This window comes from Lucilia sericata, unplaced genomic scaffold (genome assembly GCF_015586225.1).
Source record: "Lucilia sericata isolate MDLA Ls3-8-SP2 unplaced genomic scaffold, ASM1558622v1 Contig000023F_arrow, whole genome shotgun sequence".
NCBI lineage: Eukaryota > Metazoa > Arthropoda > Insecta > Diptera > Calliphoridae > Lucilia > Lucilia sericata.
In genome coordinates, this window is record NW_023994061.1 from 1,153,230 (window position 1) to 1,175,844 (window position 22,615).

The window sequence follows — 22,615 nt, forward strand, 5'->3', positions numbered from 1 at the left end:
AGACTAGACTATAGACTAGACTATAGACTAGACTATAGACTAGACTATATGACTCTAGACTATAGACTAGACTATAGACTAGGTTAGGTTAGGTTAGGTATTCAGGCTGCAAAGACGCACACTTGGGTCCTGTTGGTCCCTTTGTGATACCTGTAAAGATAATAAAATATAAAAGAAAGAGGGTAGAGGATAGTAGAAGATAGTTTAGGATTAAGTCATAGAAGAGAAATTGAAGTGGAAGAGAAGATTGAGAGGTCTGTCCTTGCGGACTAGTGAGTGCCTTAATTATGGCTTGGTGGTCCTAAAACCAGTTACTGTGCCTGATGAAGGCATTTATGTTATCCAGTCCTAGATTGGATAGTTCTGACAAGTCATCAAATAGTCGTTTTCCTAGATATACGGATCGAGTGTCCGCTAGCGCCGGGCATTGACAGAGAAGATGTTCGATGGATTCTTCCTCCTCTTCGTCTTGACAGCTTCTACAGAAGTCGTTGTGGGGAATTCCAAGTCTTCTTGCATGGTTTCCCAATGAGATATGCCCCGTAATGACAGCAACAAGGTTGCTGATATGAGGGCGGTTTAGTTGCAGAAGATATGACGTGCGTTTACTGTCCAAATTTGGCCATATCTTCCTTGTATTGATACAAGTTGGTTCATTACGCCATCTTGTCTGAGAAATTTCATAGAACTTTCCATCTATTATGGTCTTGCAAGCTTTTAGCGGTATTCCGCAAAAGATGTCTATGTCTCTGTCGGACATTGAGGCTCCTAGTTTCGCTAATTCATCAGCGATATAGTTGCCAGTCAAATCCCCGTGTCCCCGTACCCATTTGAGCACGATTATTGAATGTCTCGCCATCCTGTTTAAGGATGCCCGGCATTCCTGGACTAGTTTAGATGTAGTATATACACCAATCAGGGATTTGATAGCAGCTTGGCTGTCGGTACAAATTTGAATATCTCTGTTTGATATTCTGTAGTACCAAAGCCAATTTGCTGCTCTTTTTATGGCTGATAGTTCAGCCTGTAGTGGACTACAATTATTCTGTATCCTAAAGCTTATTTTAGTTCCAAATTCAGGGATAAAAATGCCACCTCCAACTCGTTCCCCTTTTTTAGAACCATCCGTATATACCAGGAGGGTTCTTGGGGAACTGTTATCCTCCGGTGAAGAGTTTTCGGATATTGTGTATCCGAAGTCCCTACGGAGGAAAGGTTTGGGTATGCAGTAATCAATATTGCCCGGGAGGAAAGATGTTTCCCTCATAATAGCCGCATGGCCGTATGGCCTGTGTGTCCAAGCATTTATGGCATCAAGTCTGAGGGCAGTGATGAGTGCCAGTTTTCTGGCTATCAGATCCGTTGGGATCCAATTAAGCATTGCGAATAGAGATTTGGTTGAAGTTGTTCTCAGTGCTCCTGTTATAAGGATTGCTATCCTTCTTAGTACCTTATCAAGAAGTATACAATTGGAGTTGTTGTCCAGTGCTTTCCACCAGACAACAGCCCCGTAAAAGAGAATAGGTTTAATAACCGCTTCATGGATCCAATTTACCAGTTTGGGATTTAGTCCCCATCTTTTTCCTATGGCCTTCTTGCAAATGTACATTGCCATTAAGGCTTTGTTTACTCTGGCTGTGATATTTTCCTTCCATGATAGTTTACTATCAAGTATCACCCCTAGGTATTTCGCACTGTTCGAAAGTGAGAGTACGACTCCGTTTAGTCGAGGTAGGGTAAAATTTTCGATCTTGTATTTCCTGGTGTAGAGTACAAGTTCGGTTTTACTAGGGTTTACACTCAAACCACTATCAACGCTCCATTTACTTAGTAGATTGAGTGCTGATTCGAGTCTTTGAGATATCGTATTCAGATGGAAACCTGATACTGCTACCGCAACGTCATCTGCGTAAGCGACAGTCTTGTATCTTTGGTTGTCCAGTTTCATTAGTAGGCTGTTTATGGCCACATTCCATAAAAGTGGTGATAGGACTCCACCTTGAGGTGTGCCCCTGATTGCCATTCTTTGAATACATGCCATTCCCATGTTAGAACGGATAATCCTGTGTTGAAGAAGGTCTTTTATGAATTTAATCACTGATGTCTCAATACCGAGCTCTTCTAGAGCTGATATGATGATGTCGGGTTTGACGTTGTTAAAGGCTCCTTCTATGTCCAGAAAGGCCACTAACGTGTATTCACCAAATTCCAAGGACTTTTCTATATGTCCCACTAGTGAGTGTAGGGCCGTCTCAACTGATTTGCCTTTGGTGTAGGCATGTTGTGAGGGAGATAGGAGCATAGGATCTATTGACGATCTTATGTGGACGTCAATGATCCTCTCTAGGGTCTTAAGCAGAAACGATGATAGACTTATGGGCCTATAATCTTTTGCCTTAATGTGCGTTGTTTTTCCTCCTTTGGGGATAAACGTCACACTGCATTTGGTCCATTGTTCTGGTACGTATGACCATGTAAGACAGGCTTGAAATATTTCAAGTAGCCATGGTATAACTAATTCTGCATTATATTGCAGGTCAGCTGGAATTATGCCGTCCGGGCCCGGTGACTTATATGGGTTAAAGCTGTTTATTGCCCATTTTATCATTCCCTCGTCTATAGTTATTCCGATCGGGGTTTGACAATACGTTTGTGGTCTTTCCATTGTAATATCTAATGGTAAGTTACCTGGGAAATGAGTGTCCATTAATTCCTGTAGGGATTCTTGTCCACTCGTTGTCCACTCACCGTCTTGCTTTTGGATGTAGCCTTGAACGGTTTGTGATTTAGACAGGATTTTGCATAAACGACTTGTCTCTGAAGAGCTTTCGATGCTACCACAGAAGCTTCTCCATGAGCAGCGTTTAGCATTCCTAACCTGATTCTTAAATTTATTCAATGAGGCTTTATATGTGGACCATTCACCTGATCTTTTGGCCTCATTGAAAAGTTTGCGACATCTATTCCTAGTCTTCGCTATTTCCGAGGACCACCAAGGAGGTTTACTTTTACCCTTTGGTATCGAAGGTTTGCATGTTCTTCTTGTTGCTTGATTAAGAGAGCGTGTAAGGTTGTCTACAGCTCTATCAATATCTGCTGTATTGTTTATTTCCGGCGTATTTTGAAGAAGACTTGTCAGGATTCGATTTTGTTCTTCCCATCTTGTCTTTCTTCTGTTTAGAAAGGGGGTTTTCCTTTCCTGTGTATTTTCTATTGAGAATACGAGATATCTATGATCTGAAAAGGAACAATCTTCCGATACTTTCCAGTTTCGGATTATGTGCGAATGACTTGTATTTACAAGCGTTATGTCCAGTACCTCTTGTCTATTTGCAACTACAAATGTAGGTTCTGAACCTCTATTTACTACTTCAAGATTATGATTTAAAATGAAGTCTAATACGAACTCACCTCGTGTGTTGATGTTGGTGCTACCCCATAGTGTATGGTGTGCGTTTGCATCTGCGCCTATAATAACAGGGATGCGTTTTCCGTTTGCTGCACTTACTGCCCTGACGACCGTGTTACTTGGCGGGGGGTCTGTCTGGTCGTGCGCCATATAGCAGGAGAGGATCCACATTGTGGATTCCTCTGTCTCCCATGCTGCGGTTACTGTATCTTCATCACTGTAATCAGATAGAATGAAGATATTTAGGGTGCTTTTAGCAAGTATGCAAGATCTAATGTTACCTGTGCCTTTTGCGTATAGTATTCTATAGCCTTTTACGTTGATTCCAAGTATGTTGCCGTTATGGGTCCACGGCTCTTGGATCAACGCTATATCCTCCCCTTGATATCCAAGGTGGAGGTGTAATGCAGCTGAAGCTGCTTTAGAGTGGTGAAGGTTCACTTGGATCACCTTCATCTTGGTCAGGGTCGTAGACGATTGTGACGTCGGCGTCTTCTGGGTCTGTTTTCAGAAGCTCGTCTTCGTCAATCACTTCGCCCTGGCTATCAAATAGATTCCCAATCAAGTCTGTACTTGATTGGGCGTCCATTTGGTCGTCAGAGTTAGTGGTATCGTCTACCTTTCCTCCGTCCGTGCTTACCGGTTTGGGGTCTAGTTTGTCGTCACCCCGGTAGACGCGCAGCTTGATACTATCAAATCCGTAGTATACTTTGCCTTGCTTCTCTCGGAGTAACGGCAACGATTCCTTATTAAGGACCACGACCGCCTTTCTGTTAGCACCTTCAGGTTCGGAGACCTTGACTACCTTCCAATTGTGGGTAGGTAGGTCAGGGTTTCCACTCTGAAGGTACGCCAGAATCGCCTCTGGTTCGTGTGGTTCCGCCGGAATAACCGTGATTGATCTCGGTCTGCGAGGTATCTCACTAACCGGGATCACGTCAAGTTTCGCGCCGGGCCACACTTCCCCTATAGACGTAACCGCCAACTTAAGCAAGTTTGCTGAGCGCTCGTTCGTGCACGCCAGCAGTTTGATGTGACCTTGGTACCAGCCAGCATCATCATTCTGCGGAGATGGACCGGGATTCTCTTTGAGAATTTTCCAATACACCTCCAGCATTTTTTGACGGATTATCAACCATTTATCCTGGGAGATAGCTCCGTCGTTGACACTCTTGTCAACAATGGCCCTAACCAGCGGGTTTTTGGCAACTTCGCTGTAGGGTCTATTGACTATACGAGTCTCGAACTGCTTCTGACGTTTAGTCTTCGGCTGTGGGACTGCCTGGAGAGCATGTTCTTCCTCCGATCGCTGCCGTTTAGGCCCTGCAGATGTAGCTTGGTCCGCTGCATCTGAGGTTGTAGGAGGGTCAGAACACTCCGGCTGAGCCAGTAGGGCTTTAGCCCAATCTAGGGACGATTTTTCGTCCGGGGTAAGCGTATCGACCGACTTAACTCCAAGTCGCTCGACTAAACGCATGGCGGCACGCCTTTGAACAAAAGCCTTCCTAGATGGATCTTTGCGACTAGGGGGGTTTTCGTTAGCCGTGAGGGCGGTTGAGGGGGCATTAGTTGGACCCGACATCGAGTTCGACGATCCAACCTGTCCAGAAGTCGCGGGGGTCACTGCTTGGTCCGCAGTGCCCGAGGCAGGGGTATTTGCTGGCGTACCAGCTAAGGCTTGTGCAGCTGATGAGGTGCTTGCCACTACGGACAAGATTTCCTCGCTGCGTTCAGCCGTGCTATCACCAGAAGGTTGGATAGCAGGCTGTTTGCAGTCCACCAGTTTAGGTTTCCCCAACTGGCTTTCCACGGGTTGTTTGTTGTTTGTTTGTTTATTTGTTTTTTTCTCCATGTGATTCCCACGAGTAGGCGCGTAATGGGTGGACGACCCACGCAGGGACGGCGTACGTGGGCTAGGCTAAGCATTACAACCGATCCGTGCCCTGGCATCGGAGGGGAGCTGTTAACGACTAGTCCTCTTTAACCACTAACTAGCCATTCAGGTTCTCGGCACTGCTTCCAACCACCTTAACCTTACAAGTGGGGGATGAGGGAATGGGTTATTGGGATTGGATTGAAGAGGGATAAACTAGGTGGATTGGGAAATATGGGGATGGGGGTGGGGTTGACAGTTTTGGTCCGCGGATTTGTGCATGGGGAACAGGAGAAGTCCTGTTATCATATATGACCGCCTGTTATCAGGTGTACCATAAATCATATCAGCACTCTACCATCTCTTTACATATCAGTAGGCCATTTGTCAAAAATGTATCCACTGATGTGATAAAAGATTGTCCTGATTCATGCACTCATCTAGATATGACAGGCTTGTTAGACCATTTGTCAAAAATGTATCTAGTCAGGTCTGCCTTATCTCGAGCTAGCGTCGTCGTTTTCGACCATTATGTCCAATGTGTCGAAAAAGACCATGCTTAGCTCCCCCTATCCGCCACCTGGGACGCGTCCGATGGGAGATCTGACAACTCCACACGGAGATCTGACAACTCCACACGGACTATAGACTAGACTATAGACTAGACTATAGACTAGACTATAGACTAGACTATAGACTAGACTATAGACTCATTTGCTCATTTGCTAGTGTACTAAAGAGAACTCCTGCTTAGCTATATTTTCTCTTATCGTTTTGTAGAAATCATTAATAGGAGATCAGAAGTCTGAAAAATTATAAAAAAAAATACATTTCCATTTCAGCAATAAATTTATTTAAAATGTATGCGTTAAACTCATTTAATTAAAATCTTAATCTTACATAATTCTATAAAAGAAAACGTTCTAAATGACCACGCAATTAACAAACAAATCTGGTAAATTATTACACTATAAATTAAATTGTTGTTAGTGCAAAAAATATTTAAAAATAAATTTGAAAAACATCTCTTTAAATTAGCTTAATTAATTTGTTGACAAATGTTCTTTTTTTGAAAATTTATAGAATAATATAATAAGCATGAACCAGTTTATTCAGTTTTAATGATTTACTAATAAATGTTTTTTTAAACAATCCTGTTCTAATTCTATACAAAAAATCCAGTTTTTTTAGCCAAAAAAATTAACATGTTTAATAAAATGTTTGCAAAAAAATTTTAAATTTGAAAAAAAAATCAAATACTATAAACTTGAAAAAACCAGACTAGCAACATCACTAATACCAACAATATGTATACCTCGAAAAAAATCTTCATTTGCCTAACAAGTCTTAAAGTATGCCGTTGGTTATTTTAAGAAATCTAAGAATGTAACTGTTAATTTAAGCAGCTAAAAGCAAATAAATATAGAAAAAACCAACATTATGAAAATCAAGACTCTTTAGCACCCACCAGTTTCAGCAGCCTCAAAGCTTAACTAAAATTGCACAAACTGCAAGAAAAAAACTGGTTGGAATTGTAGCATCCTCTTTAGTTGCCACAAAATCAGTCAACTAAACAACTAACTAAACTAACCGGTACTAAATAAGTATTAAGTGTTAGAGAATTACTTTAAAAATAATAAGAAAAAAACACAAAAATGCCTAAGCCAACAACTAATAAAAAAATGGTCAAGTTAAATGTCGAAGTTACTGGTGCCTAGACGCGCCGTTCTTGTAGTTACAACTAAAACTATTTCATGTATTTGTTGTTAACACTAAGAATACCAGCAAACCAACAACAACAATAAGAACATTTAGGTATGTTAGCATGTAATATAGTATCTATGAGTTTGCGTGAGTATTAGAATAACTATGAGGAAATCAAACAACATTAACTTCCTTTTGGCTGTATGTCTGTACTTAATCATTTAGTTAAAACCAAAACAGATTTGGCCATAGTTAACTGTTCTTTTCTCTACGACTCTTTCTATTTCTACTACCTTTTTCATCTGCTTCTTCTTATTTATTGTCTTAAAACAAAATGATAAATGTTTTGCACATTTAAACTCAACGTAATTAGACAAATACATTTGATGTTTCTTTCCTTTAAGGAAAAGTGTCTGCACAAGCAAGCGTTTCTGTTTTTTTTAAAAAAGGTGAAAAAAACACCTTTAAGCCGTTGTTAATACTTAATCATTGGCAGGTTTATGGTTTTAACTCACGTACCTCCTAATACGTATAACACATTGGTAAAACGGAAACCATTAAGTAACAAAGGACTTAATGGGAATTATTTGTTGAAGAATAGTTTTCAATGAAAATAAGATACATTTTTCTGTTTGGATATTGTAGTTAGCTATTGAAAACTAGTTTGAAACATTTTATTTAGAATGTTTGAAGTGATTAATATGAGTTGTGGAAATATTTATCTTACGAGAAGACTTTTACTTTTATGGTAGTTCTTAAGCTGTTTCTTTGCAGTAACTAATTATGTTCCCACAATAACTGAATCTTCAATCAGGTATGATTTGATTCACATTCGATTAATGACTGTCGACTCGGAAACAACAAACGGAAAGATCTATTGAACTGTTACATTACTACAACCAAATTATATAAAATAAAATGTTTGGAGAAAACTTTACTATAGAAAGCTTTTTCTTCAATATTTTTCAATATCTAACTCGCGGCATTTTTGTTGGAGATTTCTGGTAATAAAAAATTATCAAAACTACAGAAACAATCAAAGAATATCATCTGCAAAGTTTTCTCTTTAGAAAGCTTTTTCAAAAAAGTTGTTTTTCTCAGGAATTGTTTAATAAATTCCTCTTTTTATCACAATTCGTCGACTGTTGAAATTTTTTATAAAACCTTTCGTTAAACTTTCCTTTTTCTACAAAAAGTAAAAAGCTTTTCAACAACACTACAAGGAGATATTAAAAAGCTTTCTTATGAAAGAATGAAATATAATTTTCCATAAAATAATGTTTTATAATAAAGCTTTTTATGTACTTTTATAAAAATATTATGGAAGAAAACAACTTTCACATTAATTCTGATAATGCTTTTTGTGTTCTTATGAAAATCGATTTTATAAAGAAAGCTTTAATAAAGCTTACCCATAAAACAGCTCTATTCATCAAAAAATATTTCTAGAAAAAGCTTTTTTTGTGCGAGGCTTTTATGTGATAAAGCTTTTTAATAAAAAAAACTTTATTAAAGCTTACACATAAAATAGCTTTATTCAACAAAATAATTATAAAACAATTTTTTCTAAAAATACTTTTCTTAGAAAGATTTTTATTAAAAAATAAATTATTAAAAAAATAAAGCTTGCCTATTAAACAGCTTTATTTGTTTTTTTCTGGGCAAGACTTTAAAAATTCTTTTTGTGATAAAGCTTTCTATTTTAAAAGTGATTTTTATAAATTTTTATTGATATCCCTAAAGCTTTTTTCTATTTTTTTTTTTTTTTGTTCTTTAGAAAGAGCTTTTATTAGAAAGCTCTTTTTTGCATCTTTTAATAATAAAGCTTTTTTAACACAAAAGCTGCAAAAATGCTCTTTTTTGCAGCATTTGATAACAAAGCTTTCTTAACACAAAAATTGAAGTTTTGTAAACGTATTAATTGCTTGGAAATGTTTTCTCTTGTTTTTTTTTAAGCTTTTTTATGAAACAGCTTTTTTGTTTATTAAAAACCATATGATTCAAAAAGATTCATTAAACAAATTTCCTTAACTAAACCAATTTAAAATCCTCCATCTTTATGCTAATTAGAGAGATATTGCAAATAAATTCTAAGAAATTTTAAAGTTTAACAAAAAACTTAAAATCTTAAGACATTATTCTTGCTAAAGGGCATGCAAATCACAAATTAACAAATATTTGTCATTAAGTCATACTTTAACTTTAACAAGTACTTACATTAAAAATTCTAATTCCTATACAATTTCTTGGTATTTCTCTTCTCAAGCTTTTTGCTCAACTCTTGCTGATTAAACAAAAACGCAAAAACCGTTTAAAATTCCTTGTAAATTTGCAATAATATTTGAATTTCCCTTTAACAATTCAAACATTTCTAGTTACACATGAAAACACTCGCTCACACACACACATGTTATTTGCACACAGTTGTTGACAAACTTAAGTATTGTATTAAAGTACCAGCTAAAAGATATACAGCTACTAAAAGCCCAAGATCATTGCCCGCTGAGAAGGACACTTCTTTACATTGTAAAAGGAACACATACTAAATCAATACGAGAGTGCGTTCTTTTACTTTTTTTGTTTTAATAGTCAAACAAATAATAAAACGCTGTTTATTTTTAAACAATAATTCATATAACGTGGATGAGTTTGTTTACAATAAGATAAAAACAAATAAATTTTTGTATAAACAATTTAAACATAAAACTCTTTTTTTTTGTCTGTAGCTGTTCTTTAAGCCATTTTTTTCTATATAAAGTTGTTCACATACCACTGTGACATGAAATGTATGTATGTGGAGAAGTTGTAAGAGGCAGAAGATATACTCTGATATAGATGAAGATCATGTAGACAATAAAAAACTAAATAAACTAAGAAAAATAACAATCTGTGAAAAATAATAAATTGCTAAAGCAATGAGTCCAATTTTTTTCATTTCATTTCATTTTCCTCAACATAAATGCTTACTTTACTTGATATATTGTTAAAGTCTTTAAGATTTACAACCCTTTTGTGTATTTGGTCTAAAAAAGATTTAACAAAACAACTGCAACAACAACAACAACAAAACAGAAGGCTTAAACAAAAAAATCAGAGTTTTAACAAAATTGTTACAACGTCAGTGTTTATAAACCCTTCCTGAGTTTAGTTTTCATTTTCGTGCTTTAACAAGTGTGGCAAATGTCATGTGTGTGTCTTTGGCTATATTGTATATGAAGGCAAATTTAAAAGTAGTTAAATCTGAACTAAAAATCCTAAAGATTCACATAGGTATAACTCTTAAGCCGGCAAGCGCCTTTTTGGCACGCATAAGTGATTTGTAACTAAATTTTGTTTTATTTCTTTATTTCGTCTGCTGTTGTTGTTTTGTTGTTGATTGCAACTAGAAAAGTTGGTACAACAACAAAAAAACATCCATTACAACATGTTGGAGTTTTATAAATTGCATTGTTTAAACTGTTTTGCAGAGGGCTTTGATCTTTTTTTTTTTCTTCTACTTATACGTTTGTTACTAGTTTCAATGTTGTTAATGTATAAAGACGATTTGTAACTGCTGCTGCTGCTGTTGCTTGTTTTTTGTTTGTCTGTGCATGTTAAATAGCCTGACATAATTGAGACATTATCGAACTATTTAAATTTATATTTAATATAATTGATTAGGCAAGGTTTAGCAGAAGTGTTAAGATGCTAAAGACTTTGGAATGATATGGAAAAAATAAAATTTTAGAAAATTTAAACATCATAAAACTTTATTAACTGGAAGGATTTAAAATGTAAAGATTTGAAACTTAAAAGCTTTTTATTAAACAATATTTCGTAGTAGAGAAGTTCATGTAAATATTTGGAATCATTATTTATCCTATAAATCTCTTTAAAATAAGGAAATGTTAAAATTTTAAAGAACTGTTAAGAAACTATTCTTTATAAAGTTAACAAAACTGAAACCCTGTTAACAATAATGAACAGGGTTTTGGTAATAACATAAAACAAAGAAAACATTTCCAGTTTCTTTAATAATATTATCAACCTGTTGCTTTGGTTCCAGTTAAATTTGTCAACAAATAAGAGCAACTAATAAGAATAAAAGAGAAAATCTCTACAGGACATAAAGTTCGCCACTGAGTCGAATCTCTATATATATCTCTCTCTTTTACTCCTTTCTCTTTGCCATTGTATGGTTTATAAACTCAGTAAAACATTAAAGGCATGTGTCTTAAGTCTTTTGTTTTTTGAACATTATATTTTTAAATTTTCCAAAAATTCGTTGTCCACCCACATTTTTTCCCTTAATTTACCTGAATCCCTGCTGACTAAAACGACCAGGGTTTCTGTACTACTATCGAACCAAGAAATAACTATATAGATCTTTCTAACGATATTATTAACCTGTTGATTTGAATCTATTTGAATTTGTCAACAAATGACTAAAGAAAATTAAAGAGAAAATCTCAGAAAATATATAAGAATGCTTATCTTATACATGTGTCTTAAGTTTTGTTGGGTAAAGAGTCGATTTTTTTCCCTCATTCAGGCATGTGTCTTAAGTCTTTTATTTTTCGAAATTTATTCTTTAATTTTTTGTCTAAATTATACAAAATTGATCTAAAATTTATAGTAATTTCAGTAATATCGTAAAACCTAGAAAATAACACATCTTTTTAACCTGTTGATTTGTTTCTAGTTAAATGTGTCAACAAAGTTTGTCCTGTCTGCAGGACATAAAATTGGCGGTGGACAATGTTTCTTAAGTCTTTTGTTTGCAACAGAGTCGATTTTCTCTCTCTCACTTTTATTTCTTTTCTGCTCTTTGTCGATCTTTGGTTTTCAAACTGAGCAAAACATTAAAGGCATGTGTCTTAAGTCTTTCTGTAATATTGTCGAACCAAGAAATAACAATCTTAGATCGTTCTTACGTTACTATTGATTGATTCTAGTTGAACTTGTCAACAAATGAATGCAACTGAAGAAAATAAAGGAGGAAATTTCAGTGGGACATGTGTCTTAAGTCTTTTGTTTGGTAGAGAGTACATATTTCATCTCTCTTTCACGCTCTTAATCTCTACGAGCACTTCTGCCTAGTTTTGGTTTAAAAGCTCAGCAGGACATTTAAGGCTTGTGTCTTAAGTCTTTTATTTGTCGAAATGAATTTTAATGAATTTTTTGTCTAAATTTTAAAAAATTATCTAAAATTTATATTTGGTTTTCAGTATTAACGTAAAACCAATAAAATAATAGACATTTTTAACCTGTTGATTTTATTCTAGTTGAATTTGTCAACAAATGAGAACAATTAAAGTCAATCAAAACCCTTGATCAGTACCTGAAATTTGCGACTAGTAATGCTAGCTTTATACATGTGTCTTAAGTCTTTGTTTGCTTAATAGCAAATTCTCACTCTCTATACCTGACTCTCGCTACATCTTATTCTCTCCGAGCTCTTTGCCTAACATTGTCTTAAAAGCTCAGCAGGACATTGAAAGCATGTGTCTTAAGTCTTTTGTTTTTATAATAGTATATTCAATTTACATTAGTTATTGTCCACATTATATATACAATTTATTTAAAATTTATATTTGGTATTAAATAAAAAACAATTTACACCCACATTACATATCTCAAATTTCATGTTATTTAAAATAAATTTACGTTTTTTTCTGTTTTAATAATCTTGCTATTTAAGTATTACTTTTTGTTGTGCTGTACCTATTGAGTCATTTGATTATTTAACGTCTGGTTTAAGATTCTTGTTTTAAAAGCACATTTTAGTTTTCAACTTCAAGTGAGAAACATCAAAATATTTGGTAAAAGCAAAAAAAAAAAAGAAATTATTAAGATTAAAGGAAGCAAAGGGTATGTTAAAAAATTTTTATAAATTTTTAATAACAATATATTTTGAAAATTGATGTTAAAGAATAAAAATTCTAAGAAATTAATAAAGTTATAAATATAAAAAATAGGTATAATAAAAATAGATTGCCATCTTTGTCAAATGTAGGTCAAACTAATTAAAACTAATCAACAAGTCCTATCAAATACAACCATTAAAAAAGGTAATAAAATTACTTTTTCCGTTTGGTTTTTTCTCTCAATTTCACATTGTATCATTAAGCATTGACATTTCTAACATTTCTAACTATCATAAAGCAATTTCTAAAGATTTGTCAAAGATAAAAATATCATAAACAAAAAGAATTTTGTTTTTTTAGGTTTACTGCTATATTTTTATGACTATTTTATTGATATATTTCCTCGTTTTAAAAGATAATAAGGCAAATAACAAAAGCTACAACTACCGTTACTAGTCTTTCAACTTAAAATTTATTTTCTAAACAAAATTGTATAGTTAAAGTTCTGGTTAACAAACAAAAGACTTTCGTTAAAAATCTGAAAAAAGATTTTTAAAAATGTAATTGTATAGTGTTAAGAATTTGTGGTTGTATGTTTTAAATAATAATAACATTTCAACACTATAAATAAAAATTCAATTGTTTTTTTTTTAAGATTTTTTTTTTTTTTAATTTTATTATGATGGGTGTTAACCCAACAACAACTTTCTTCTTTAGTGGTTTGTTCCTAGCTAAAAGCCTTGTAGTAAGCATTACCTTTAGATTCTTTGTTTAGAGCCAACCAAACCAAAAAACACGAGTTGTTTTTTTATAAGTTTCTTTTGTCCAGCTTTATTTACACTTCCTTGTATGTTGAAATTTGTAATAAGAGTATAGCTATATAAAAAAAAATCTTTAAATAAAATCATAATAAAATAAAAATAAACGGCAAAGAAAAAAATGTTGCTTTTCTAAAGTTGCAACAATAAAAATTTCAACAACACACCCAGCACTGGTCTACAATTTCATACGATAATTTACAAGTATTTTTGTTTTGCATTTTTTTATGAAATAATTTTTTTCTAAAAAAAAATAAGAAATTCTTTTTTAACTTGGTAGTTGTTTATGGTGGCTTAAGAATTTTTTTTGTGCATATTTAGTGGCAGAAGGTTGTTGGGCCTTAATGTGCTTTTTTTCGGTTTTATCTAGTTTTGTTTATCAGCTAATAAACGCTTAAATAAAATATACACCTTAAGCATAATCATGATAAGAAAACAGTGTAAGTAATAAAGAAAAAAGAAGAAAATGGAAGCCCTTTTTATAGAACTTTTTTTCAAGCATAAAAACATATGGTGAAATACTAGGAAATTTTAACTTTAAATATATCTCAACTGGGGTTACTAATATGACCTTTAGACTTTTCTTAAAGAATAGCTCTATTAAAGTTCTTCTTTCCGAGCAAAAGAGCAGTTTAATTCTAGTTAAAATTTTCTTGGATTTTGTCATATAAAGTTGAGGAAAATACTACCAGCAAAGATCCTTAAATAAATAAACTAATATTAAGTATTTCAATTTTCAAACCCTATGATTACTTAATTAACTTAATTTCTACAAAAGGGTTTGGTTTATTTTATGAACTGCAAACGTTTAGCAAGAAGCTTTAACTAGATTTTATAATTAACTTAAATATTTTTTTAATATTTTACAAATGTTGTCTTAAATGTCAAGCAAAAGCTGTCCGGTTTTTGAATTTTTTTTCACAAAAACCTGTCTAACAGTTCTTTTTCAATTTGACTATTTCAATATATCAATAAAAACTCATCTAAATTCTTTTTAATTCTAAGTGACTAATTAAAAATTCAACTTTGTCTTTTCTCTCTTCAACACAAACTCTTTAAATTGATTTCAGAAAACAGCTTTCAGATGCTGTGTTTATGACGATGATATCACACTTGTTTATGAACTCAAATTCAAAACCAAAAACGCAAAAAATGACATACATTTTAGCGAAACTTGTCTTACCATTAAATACAAATTCATTTCAATTTATTTAGTTTGATTGTATTAAATGTTTATAAGAAATCTTAGTTATATTAATCTGGTTTTTGTTGTTGGTGTTGGCGCTGTTTTTTTTTTTCTTTTTTTTCTTTTCATTAAATTGTTATTCATAATTTCAAGGATGGTCTTCTTGATTTTGTCTTCAGCAATAAAGGTGTGTTCTTTGGCATTTGTTGGAGTGATTTGTTGTAGGCTGTCTACCAATTGATGTTTATATTTTCTTAGTAAAATGTTGTGTCTTTAAGATTGGCGGCTGTCATGTTTCACGGCAAGAGTCTGTATGTTGTTTTTGTTTTTTGAGCTCTAACAGTAGTTACATTATAATATTAGTAATTATTCAAATAGCTTAAGTAGATACGATTTTGTCACAATTTTTTTTTTTTTCTTGATAAATGATAAATTAAGATTTCTATGAAATTTTATTAAACGAGTCAATCGAATTCTTTTGATAGTATTAGAACCAATGGGAGACTTTTCGTCCCAAAACTTTTGTATCAAGTATCTGTTTTTGTTACTGTTGTTATTGTAAAAGCTATACAACTATCTATTCAGGTTCAGTTCTAAAAAAAAGTGTGGAATGTTTCCATAAATTCATTTGACAAAGTGAAATAGATTTGCCTGTAATTGAATAGTGGTGGATTTCATTCCGAACTATTGGTAGGAATACTCTGCTGGCCATTTGTTTTCAATATTGGCGGTGGGCAACCTCCAAATACGACATAATGACTTCTCTATAAATTTCAGTGAAATCTGCCATATAAGAGGATTGTGCCAACTGATCCTGCACACAACTATGTATGTTATCCTTGTATAACCGAAGCTCCTTCCTGACATGCCTCCGGGTAGCATCTTTCGCTCTTTCTATGTTTATTTTTACAAGTTTGTGTTCTAAGTCTTTTGTTTTAATAATTTTTGGCATGTCCTTGGCAACCTTGAACACCCCCTTGGTTTATAACACTCTAAACCTCGTTTTGTTTATATTTACTCTCTCAAGTTCGTGTTCTAAGTCATATGTTTTAATAAACTTTTATTTCCTTTATTTTAATCACCTTTGTTATGTCCTTTATAATCTTAAACAATATCTTGTTTTAGAACTACCCTTCGTATTGTTTATTTTTACTCTCTTAAGTTCGTGTTCTAAGTCTTTTGTTTTAATAAACTTTTATTTCCTTAGTTTTGATCATCTTCGTCATGTCCTTGACAACTCAAAACAATCACTTGGTTTATAACTCTCTAAGCCTCGTTATGTTCATTTTTACTCTCTCAAGTTCGTGTTCTAAGTCTTTGGTTTTAATTAACTCTTATTCTCTTTTGGCATATTGTTATAGCTTCAAGTTTATTTTCTAAGTCTTTTGATTTACTCTGTCTTTTTTAGACATTTAGATAAGACCATTTTAAGTAAGTTCAAGATATTTAACATAAATATAACATAGCCTCTTCCTACTTTTTTCATTGTCCCAGCTAACCACTATCCACTATCTTATATTTCAAGAGGACTCTAAGAAAAGGCCTGAGATTATAAATTTATTAAAACATAACTTTCAAATTACAATTCTAAATCCGGCAAACTATTTGCACTAAAATCTCACCATTAACTTAAGATCATCTCACACATAACTTTTCCTAATTAAGCTCAGCTAAATCGAAAACAAACCAATGACTCAATTGACTTTGGTCTCCTTAACACAGACACCCATAAACCTCATAACTGCTTGTCCACAATCATTACGCTTATATGTACAAAACGAAAACTTGTCCAAAATATAAAACCAAACACCATAGAGACACAAAAATATTGTAACCACCATTTAAAGGGGGTTTTATAAAAACAAACACACACAAACATACTTATAAACATATAGTGACAATAAGAAAAGAATTGCCTCTGTCTATTTAATTCAAATAACACATATTTGAAATTCATTTTTGCTAAACATACCAAAGGAGATCTAACTCGACATATATGTCGAGTTGAATTTGTTTATAACTATGAGATTTTTTTTTTTTGGTCAAAACCACTAAAGACAAATGAATTTATTTGCCAAACTATACTAAATAACCAACCAACCAGCTAGACAAGCAAACCAAACATACCAGCTATTCTTGCATATCAATGTCTAATGCAGTTTTCTGCTTGCAACAACAGCCAGGCTATAGCTGGACGAAGACAGACTAAAAAGCAGGAAAAATTACTAACCAACAGCAACAAAAATAAACAAAAAATATAAAAAAAACATAACAACACACAAGAAATGCATTAAACAAAAAGCTACAAAAAAATCTAAATTAAAAAATAAAAATACATAATGGTAAATAAAAAAATATTAAAATGCGTAAAATTTCCGGTTTTACTAGATTTAGCAAATAGAAATATGAAGAAGTCAGTTTTTATTTAACTTTGAATAAAATGACAACAAGTTAGTGCAAATAAAAAGGCACACAACTACACACTTTATACAAAACATTTTTAACACAATTGTAGGTTTTAGTTTGAAAGCTAAAAATAAAACTTAAAACCAGGTTTAATCAGTAAGTAAGAGAAAAAAACAGCTTTTTACTTGCCGATTTAAAAAAAAAAAACTAAGAATTCTTAACACCTTTTTCTTCTACATAAAAAAAATTTTTATTATTTTGTTTATTTGTTTGTTACAAACAAAACACCCAAATTAAAAATATTTTTAATGTCAAGGTTTCTTATTTCAGACATTTTTACAATAAATGTTAAATAAAAATGCCAAACCGGTTACATGGTTATCTGCTCTTTTAGCTTAACAAGTTACAAGTACCCTCAGAATACTCGACAACAAACACAAACTGTTGTTGTAAAAAAATTTGTACATACATGTTGTTAATACCGAGTTTAGTTTAAATTATATATGGTTTTTTTGTCTGTTTCTATAAGAAATTCATTCATTAAAATCTCATAAATCATATGATGCTTTTTGAAATCAAAAAAGAGAACAGCACAACATAAAACAATATCATACATAATGAGGCCCAGACAAGTCCTACAAATGGACAACATATTATATATTACACCAGCCTTAAGCTATAGTTTTTTGTTGTTGTTTTGCTTTCAATAACTTTTGTGTTTTACGTCTCTTAATGAAGTAATAATGCTCCCAAAAGAATCCTTTTTTTTTTGGTTTTCTACGTTTCCTTTTGCTTCCTCTTGCTTCTCATGTTAACAGATGTTAAATTAAGAATCTGTGCTAAAAATGTCATTAATATGCAGTACAAACCATGTTCATAATTTAAAATATTTTATTGATCAACTATGATCAAAATTGTTTAAGTGATGACAAAAAAGAGTTTAATTTATTTCATTATTAAATTAAGTTTAATATATACAGTCAGAAGATTCAATTAAGTTAAGAATTGTTGTTAATAATTGAACAAAAATCATGTTGAAAATATTTAATTAAATATTATAGGTTTTTTTTGCAGTAACAAAAATGTATAAGGAATACGTATAATCAAGTAGTTTGCTGCATTATAATAAATTGAAAAACAACATGATATTTATGCTTAATCATTGTTTTGCTCTCGCAAAAAAAAGAACACTTGTAAGAATTAATTATTATAAATATTATGGTAATTATAATAATAAGTATCATTTAATTTTTAATAAAAAAACTGAAAAAAATTTAACAAAATAACAATGATTTCAAAATCAAACTCAAGCTGCATTTCCTTAACATTTAGCCACATTTTTCTTATAACCAAACCCCCCCAAAAAAAACCATCAAATTTGAAACTGCAAATCATCGAACAAACACTTGCTTACATCTTTAAACATCTTCAAAATATTTCATTTAACTTAACAACAATTACCATTGTTCTTAAAGCAACACAAACAAAAAAAAAAGTAAATTCTGTATTGTTAGAACCTAAGCAAATAATAGGATTTCCTGCTTAAAGTATTTTATTAACCCTTCAGCAAAAAACCAAAAGAAACAAACAACAACAGCAAACTTCTTAAAGAATAATAATTTGTTAAAATTTCAAACACGCACTTGATTTAAACACTTGAGAAAAAAAAAACACCACCAGCTCTGCAATAGCAACAAGCTGGTAAGAAAAAGAAGCAACAATTTGTATAAAGGAAGAGCCACCACTACGACAATATGAAAGAAATTAAACATGTACAAAATGAAGAAAAAAAAACAATATACAAATCGTTTTCATAAGAAACGATAAAGACAATTTTTATATTTTGTTCATACCATGTAAATATATGTATGAAAAGGTTAATAAACTATGAAAGAAATTAAGAAAACAAAAGCAACAACAAAATATAAGTAAAGAAACATAAAAAATTTAATTTTTTTACCCGAAAAAAAATGTGTAAAACATGGTGACAGGTAATTGAACTTTAAGCTTAGGTGATTTTTGGTTAACAAAAACATTTTTTGGATAAATTTTAACAGAAGGAAATCAGTAGTGTGTTTCGTAGGTGCAGAAAAGAAATTATGTGGTTTCATGAAGCTTATCAAATTTCAAAGTTTTAAGACAGATTTTTGAAATTTTTCTTTATAAATTTACCCAAATTTAAGGCTAAAAAGTTTATAGTAATAAAAGTTTGAATTTAAAACTCTTGCTCATCCTTTCAATGTTTTCTTTTATTTTCCCAAGTTTGTGTCCTAAGTTTTTTGTTTTAGTCGTCTTTGACAACCTAAAACCAACTCTGGATAAAATTTAAAGTTTTTGTCAAGTTTGTGTTCTAACTCTTTTGTATCAATCAACTTTAACAAGTCCTTGACAACATAATGTAATGTCTTGGTTTAATTTGAAGTTCATTACTTTTATCTCTTTTAATTTTTTATTTTATGATCCAAGGTTTGCATGCTAAGTCTTTTATTTTAACTGAAACTTTTGCTTTTAGAGGAGTTTTCAATTCTTTCTCTCTATTTTAATATTTTTTATTTGTGTTAAAGTTTGTATTCTAAGTCTCTGGTTTTAACATTTTTTGAATTTATTGGAGAGAAATTTATTTTTGCTTTTTAATTGTTACCGAAATTTAAGGACAAATAGCTTATAGTTTTAAAAGTTTGATTTTGAAACTCTGGCTTATGTTTTCATTGTTTACTTTTATTTTTTCAAGTTTGTGTCCTAAGTCTTTTGTTTCATTCAACTTTAACAAGTCTATGACAACTTAAGGTATTTGTTTCATTTAAAATGTGCAACTTTTTCTATTTTAATTTTTTATTTTACGATCCAAGGTTTGTGTTCTAAGTTTTTTGTTTTAATTGAACCTTTTGCTTTTAAGAGAAGTTTTTAATTCATCTCTCTTTTTTTAATATTTTATTATTTTTTATTTATTTGAAAGTTTGTGTTCTAAGTCTTTTGTTTTCAACACATTGCTTGTCCTTGACAAGTTAAAGCTTAGAGCATTTTCTTAACAAAAATACCAATTTATTAAGAGTTTTTGCAAAAGTTTAATTTAATTGGCTAAGGTTCGTGTTCTAAGTCTTTTGTTTCTATTGACTTTTACAATCTAAGCTAAAGTCTTGCTTTTATGAGGAGTTTCAACTATTTCTCTCTCCTTTAATATTTTTACTATTTCATTTCAAGTTTGTGTTCTAAGTCTTTTGTTTTCAACACATTTTTGCCCTTGACAATCTAAAGCACAGTCCTGTTTTAATTTAGAGCATTTTCTTTTCGAAAATAACAATTTATTTCGAATTTTTGCTAAAGTTTCATTTAATGGTCTAAGGTTTGTGTTCTAAGTCTTTTATTTAAATGGACTTTTATGGTGGTGTGTCAAACAGTGTCTTAGTGTTCATGGACGTTATGACACTTTCATAAGTGTCACAATGTGGATGAGAAAAGTGGCATAAAGTCCATGGATTACAAATAGTCCATTTATCATAAAAAGTCTTAATATTGACGGTATTCGAAATACACCGGAGTTTTAAACATCTGCACCCTGCCGAAGGTCCTCTATCCAGGACACTTTTTAAATGATTCCAAAGTTACAAGCAACTCTATCCAGGAAAAGAGTGACACTTTCTTAAATCCTAAACAAATTTTCCAATACATTTATGTTTTAAAAGTGTCACAAAGTCCATAAACATTATGACACTTTTGGACATTATGTTCATGGACACTATGACCCTTTTTTCTGAAATAACGTCTGAAATAACGCCACCACTTTTACAATCTAAACTAAACTCTATTTTTTAATAGAAGTTCTCTCTCTCTCTATTATTATTTTTATAATTTAAAGTTTGTGTTCTAAGTCTTTTGTTTTTTATATTTTTTTGTCCTTAGCATTTGCTTTACAAAAATAACAATTAATTTAGAGTTATAGCTAAAGTTTCATTTAATGAACTAAAGTTTGTGTTTTAAGTCTTTTGTTTGAATGGACTTTTACAATCTAAACTAGAGAAACTCTTGCTTTTTTTCAAAGTTTACAACTTTTTTCTCTCTCTCTTTTAATTATTTTTATTATTTTATATTTAGTTAAAAGTTTGTGTTCTAAGTCTTTTGTTTTTAGTAAATTTTTTGTCCTTGTCAATCTAAATTAATTTCATGTTTTAATTTAGAGCATTTTCTTTACAAAAACACCAATTTATTTAAATTTTTAACTAGAAAATTTCACCTGATCGTATTTTTTTCCCACCCTGATCTAATTTAACCTTTTCACAAAAACATGTCGCTATATCAGACATAATAAAGTGTTGAGACTCTTTAAGTCTTACGTTTTAAAATTCTCTGACAAATATAAGACTTTTACAACTAAATCTAACCTTGAATTAAATTTCATTTCATTTCGCTAAAGCAAACAAACCGTCTGGCCTTTATCACACACCAACAATGCAAGATATATTTCACCTGTTTTTTTTTTCTTCGAACACAAACATGCGTTTAGAATTTCCTTCTTTTCCTTAGACCCGCAGCCAACATGATTTATAAACACTTGTTATGCTTAAAGCATAAAATATCAATTTACGCAATTTTTCTTATTTTACCTAAAGTTTAGGTCTTTAGCTCGCATACATTTAAATTTACACATTAAGCGTGAGCAGCTAGTTAAACATTAAACTAACAGCAAAAATCTTACAAAGGTTCTTCTTATATAGAAGTAAAGTACTATGTGCTTTTAGTTTTTGTTTTAAGCCGCCTCAATTTGGCGCTATGGCGCCCTTGTCTTTAGTATTTTAGCATTTTTTTTTTTTTCACCAACCATACTTACAGTGACAGTTTGACATTGAAAAAGTGTAATTAATTAGTCATAGTTTAGGCGCTTTAGAGACGCTACTCTTACTATTAGACTATCAATTAATGTTGTACGACTATATAATTTGAGTAGAATATTTGTTCTCGACAAAAAGAGCAGGAAAACAGAAAACTTTATAAAAGATAAAAGCTTTAATATAAAGCTTGCCAATGATAAATTAAGAAAAAACTTGGTTAAGGTAGTGTATGTTATTTTTTTTAAGTTGATTAACGATTTTAAATGCATTTTATGTTAAAGATTTTAATTCAATATGTTTTTTTTGTGTCTTTTTATTGAATAATTTATTAATTTATGTATTTTTTTATCTTCTTTATCTTTACAGCAAAAATGAAAATATTTTTGCCACTAGTCACGTGGATAGTGCTACTTTCGAGTACAGTAAGTATATGTTTTTTTCTATATATTTATATTAAAATTTTAATAATAGGTTTATTAAGAAGTTTTAAAAGCAGATTAAATTTTAATATATAGATTCGAATCCCTGGACTTACTTTATAATTGTT

At 31.7% G+C, this 22,615-nt stretch overlaps 2 protein-coding genes across 2 annotated transcripts in view; one reads left to right on the forward strand and one right to left on the reverse strand.

The window, feature by feature from the left end:
• Window positions 1-22,615, forward strand: part of LOC119609406 — a 261,260-nt gene that overhangs the window by 119,458 nt on the left and 119,187 nt on the right. Inside the window, exon 3 of the mRNA XM_037964168.1 lies at window positions 22,435-22,490. Within this exon, the coding sequence (XP_037820096.1) occupies window positions 22,440-22,490 (51 nt within the window). The 5' untranslated portion in view covers window positions 22,435-22,439. The remainder of the gene's footprint in view (window positions 1-22,434; window positions 22,491-22,615) is intronic.
• On the reverse strand, window positions 80-5,897 carry LOC119609396. Its single transcript, XM_037964158.1, has 3 exons — window positions 3,691-5,897; window positions 3,412-3,626; window positions 80-150 (listed from the first exon to the last, which is right to left on the reverse strand). Exon 1 carries the CDS (start codon window positions 5,259-5,261, stop codon window positions 3,831-3,833), a length of 1,431 nt encoding a protein of 476 aa, XP_037820086.1. The 5' UTR covers window positions 5,262-5,897; the 3' UTR covers window positions 80-150; window positions 3,412-3,626; window positions 3,691-3,830.

Coding starts and splice junctions, on each gene's coding strand:
- LOC119609396 (XM_037964158.1), bottom strand. CDS start 5,261: ATGGAGAAAAAAACAAATAAACAAACAAACAACAAACAACCCGTGGAA.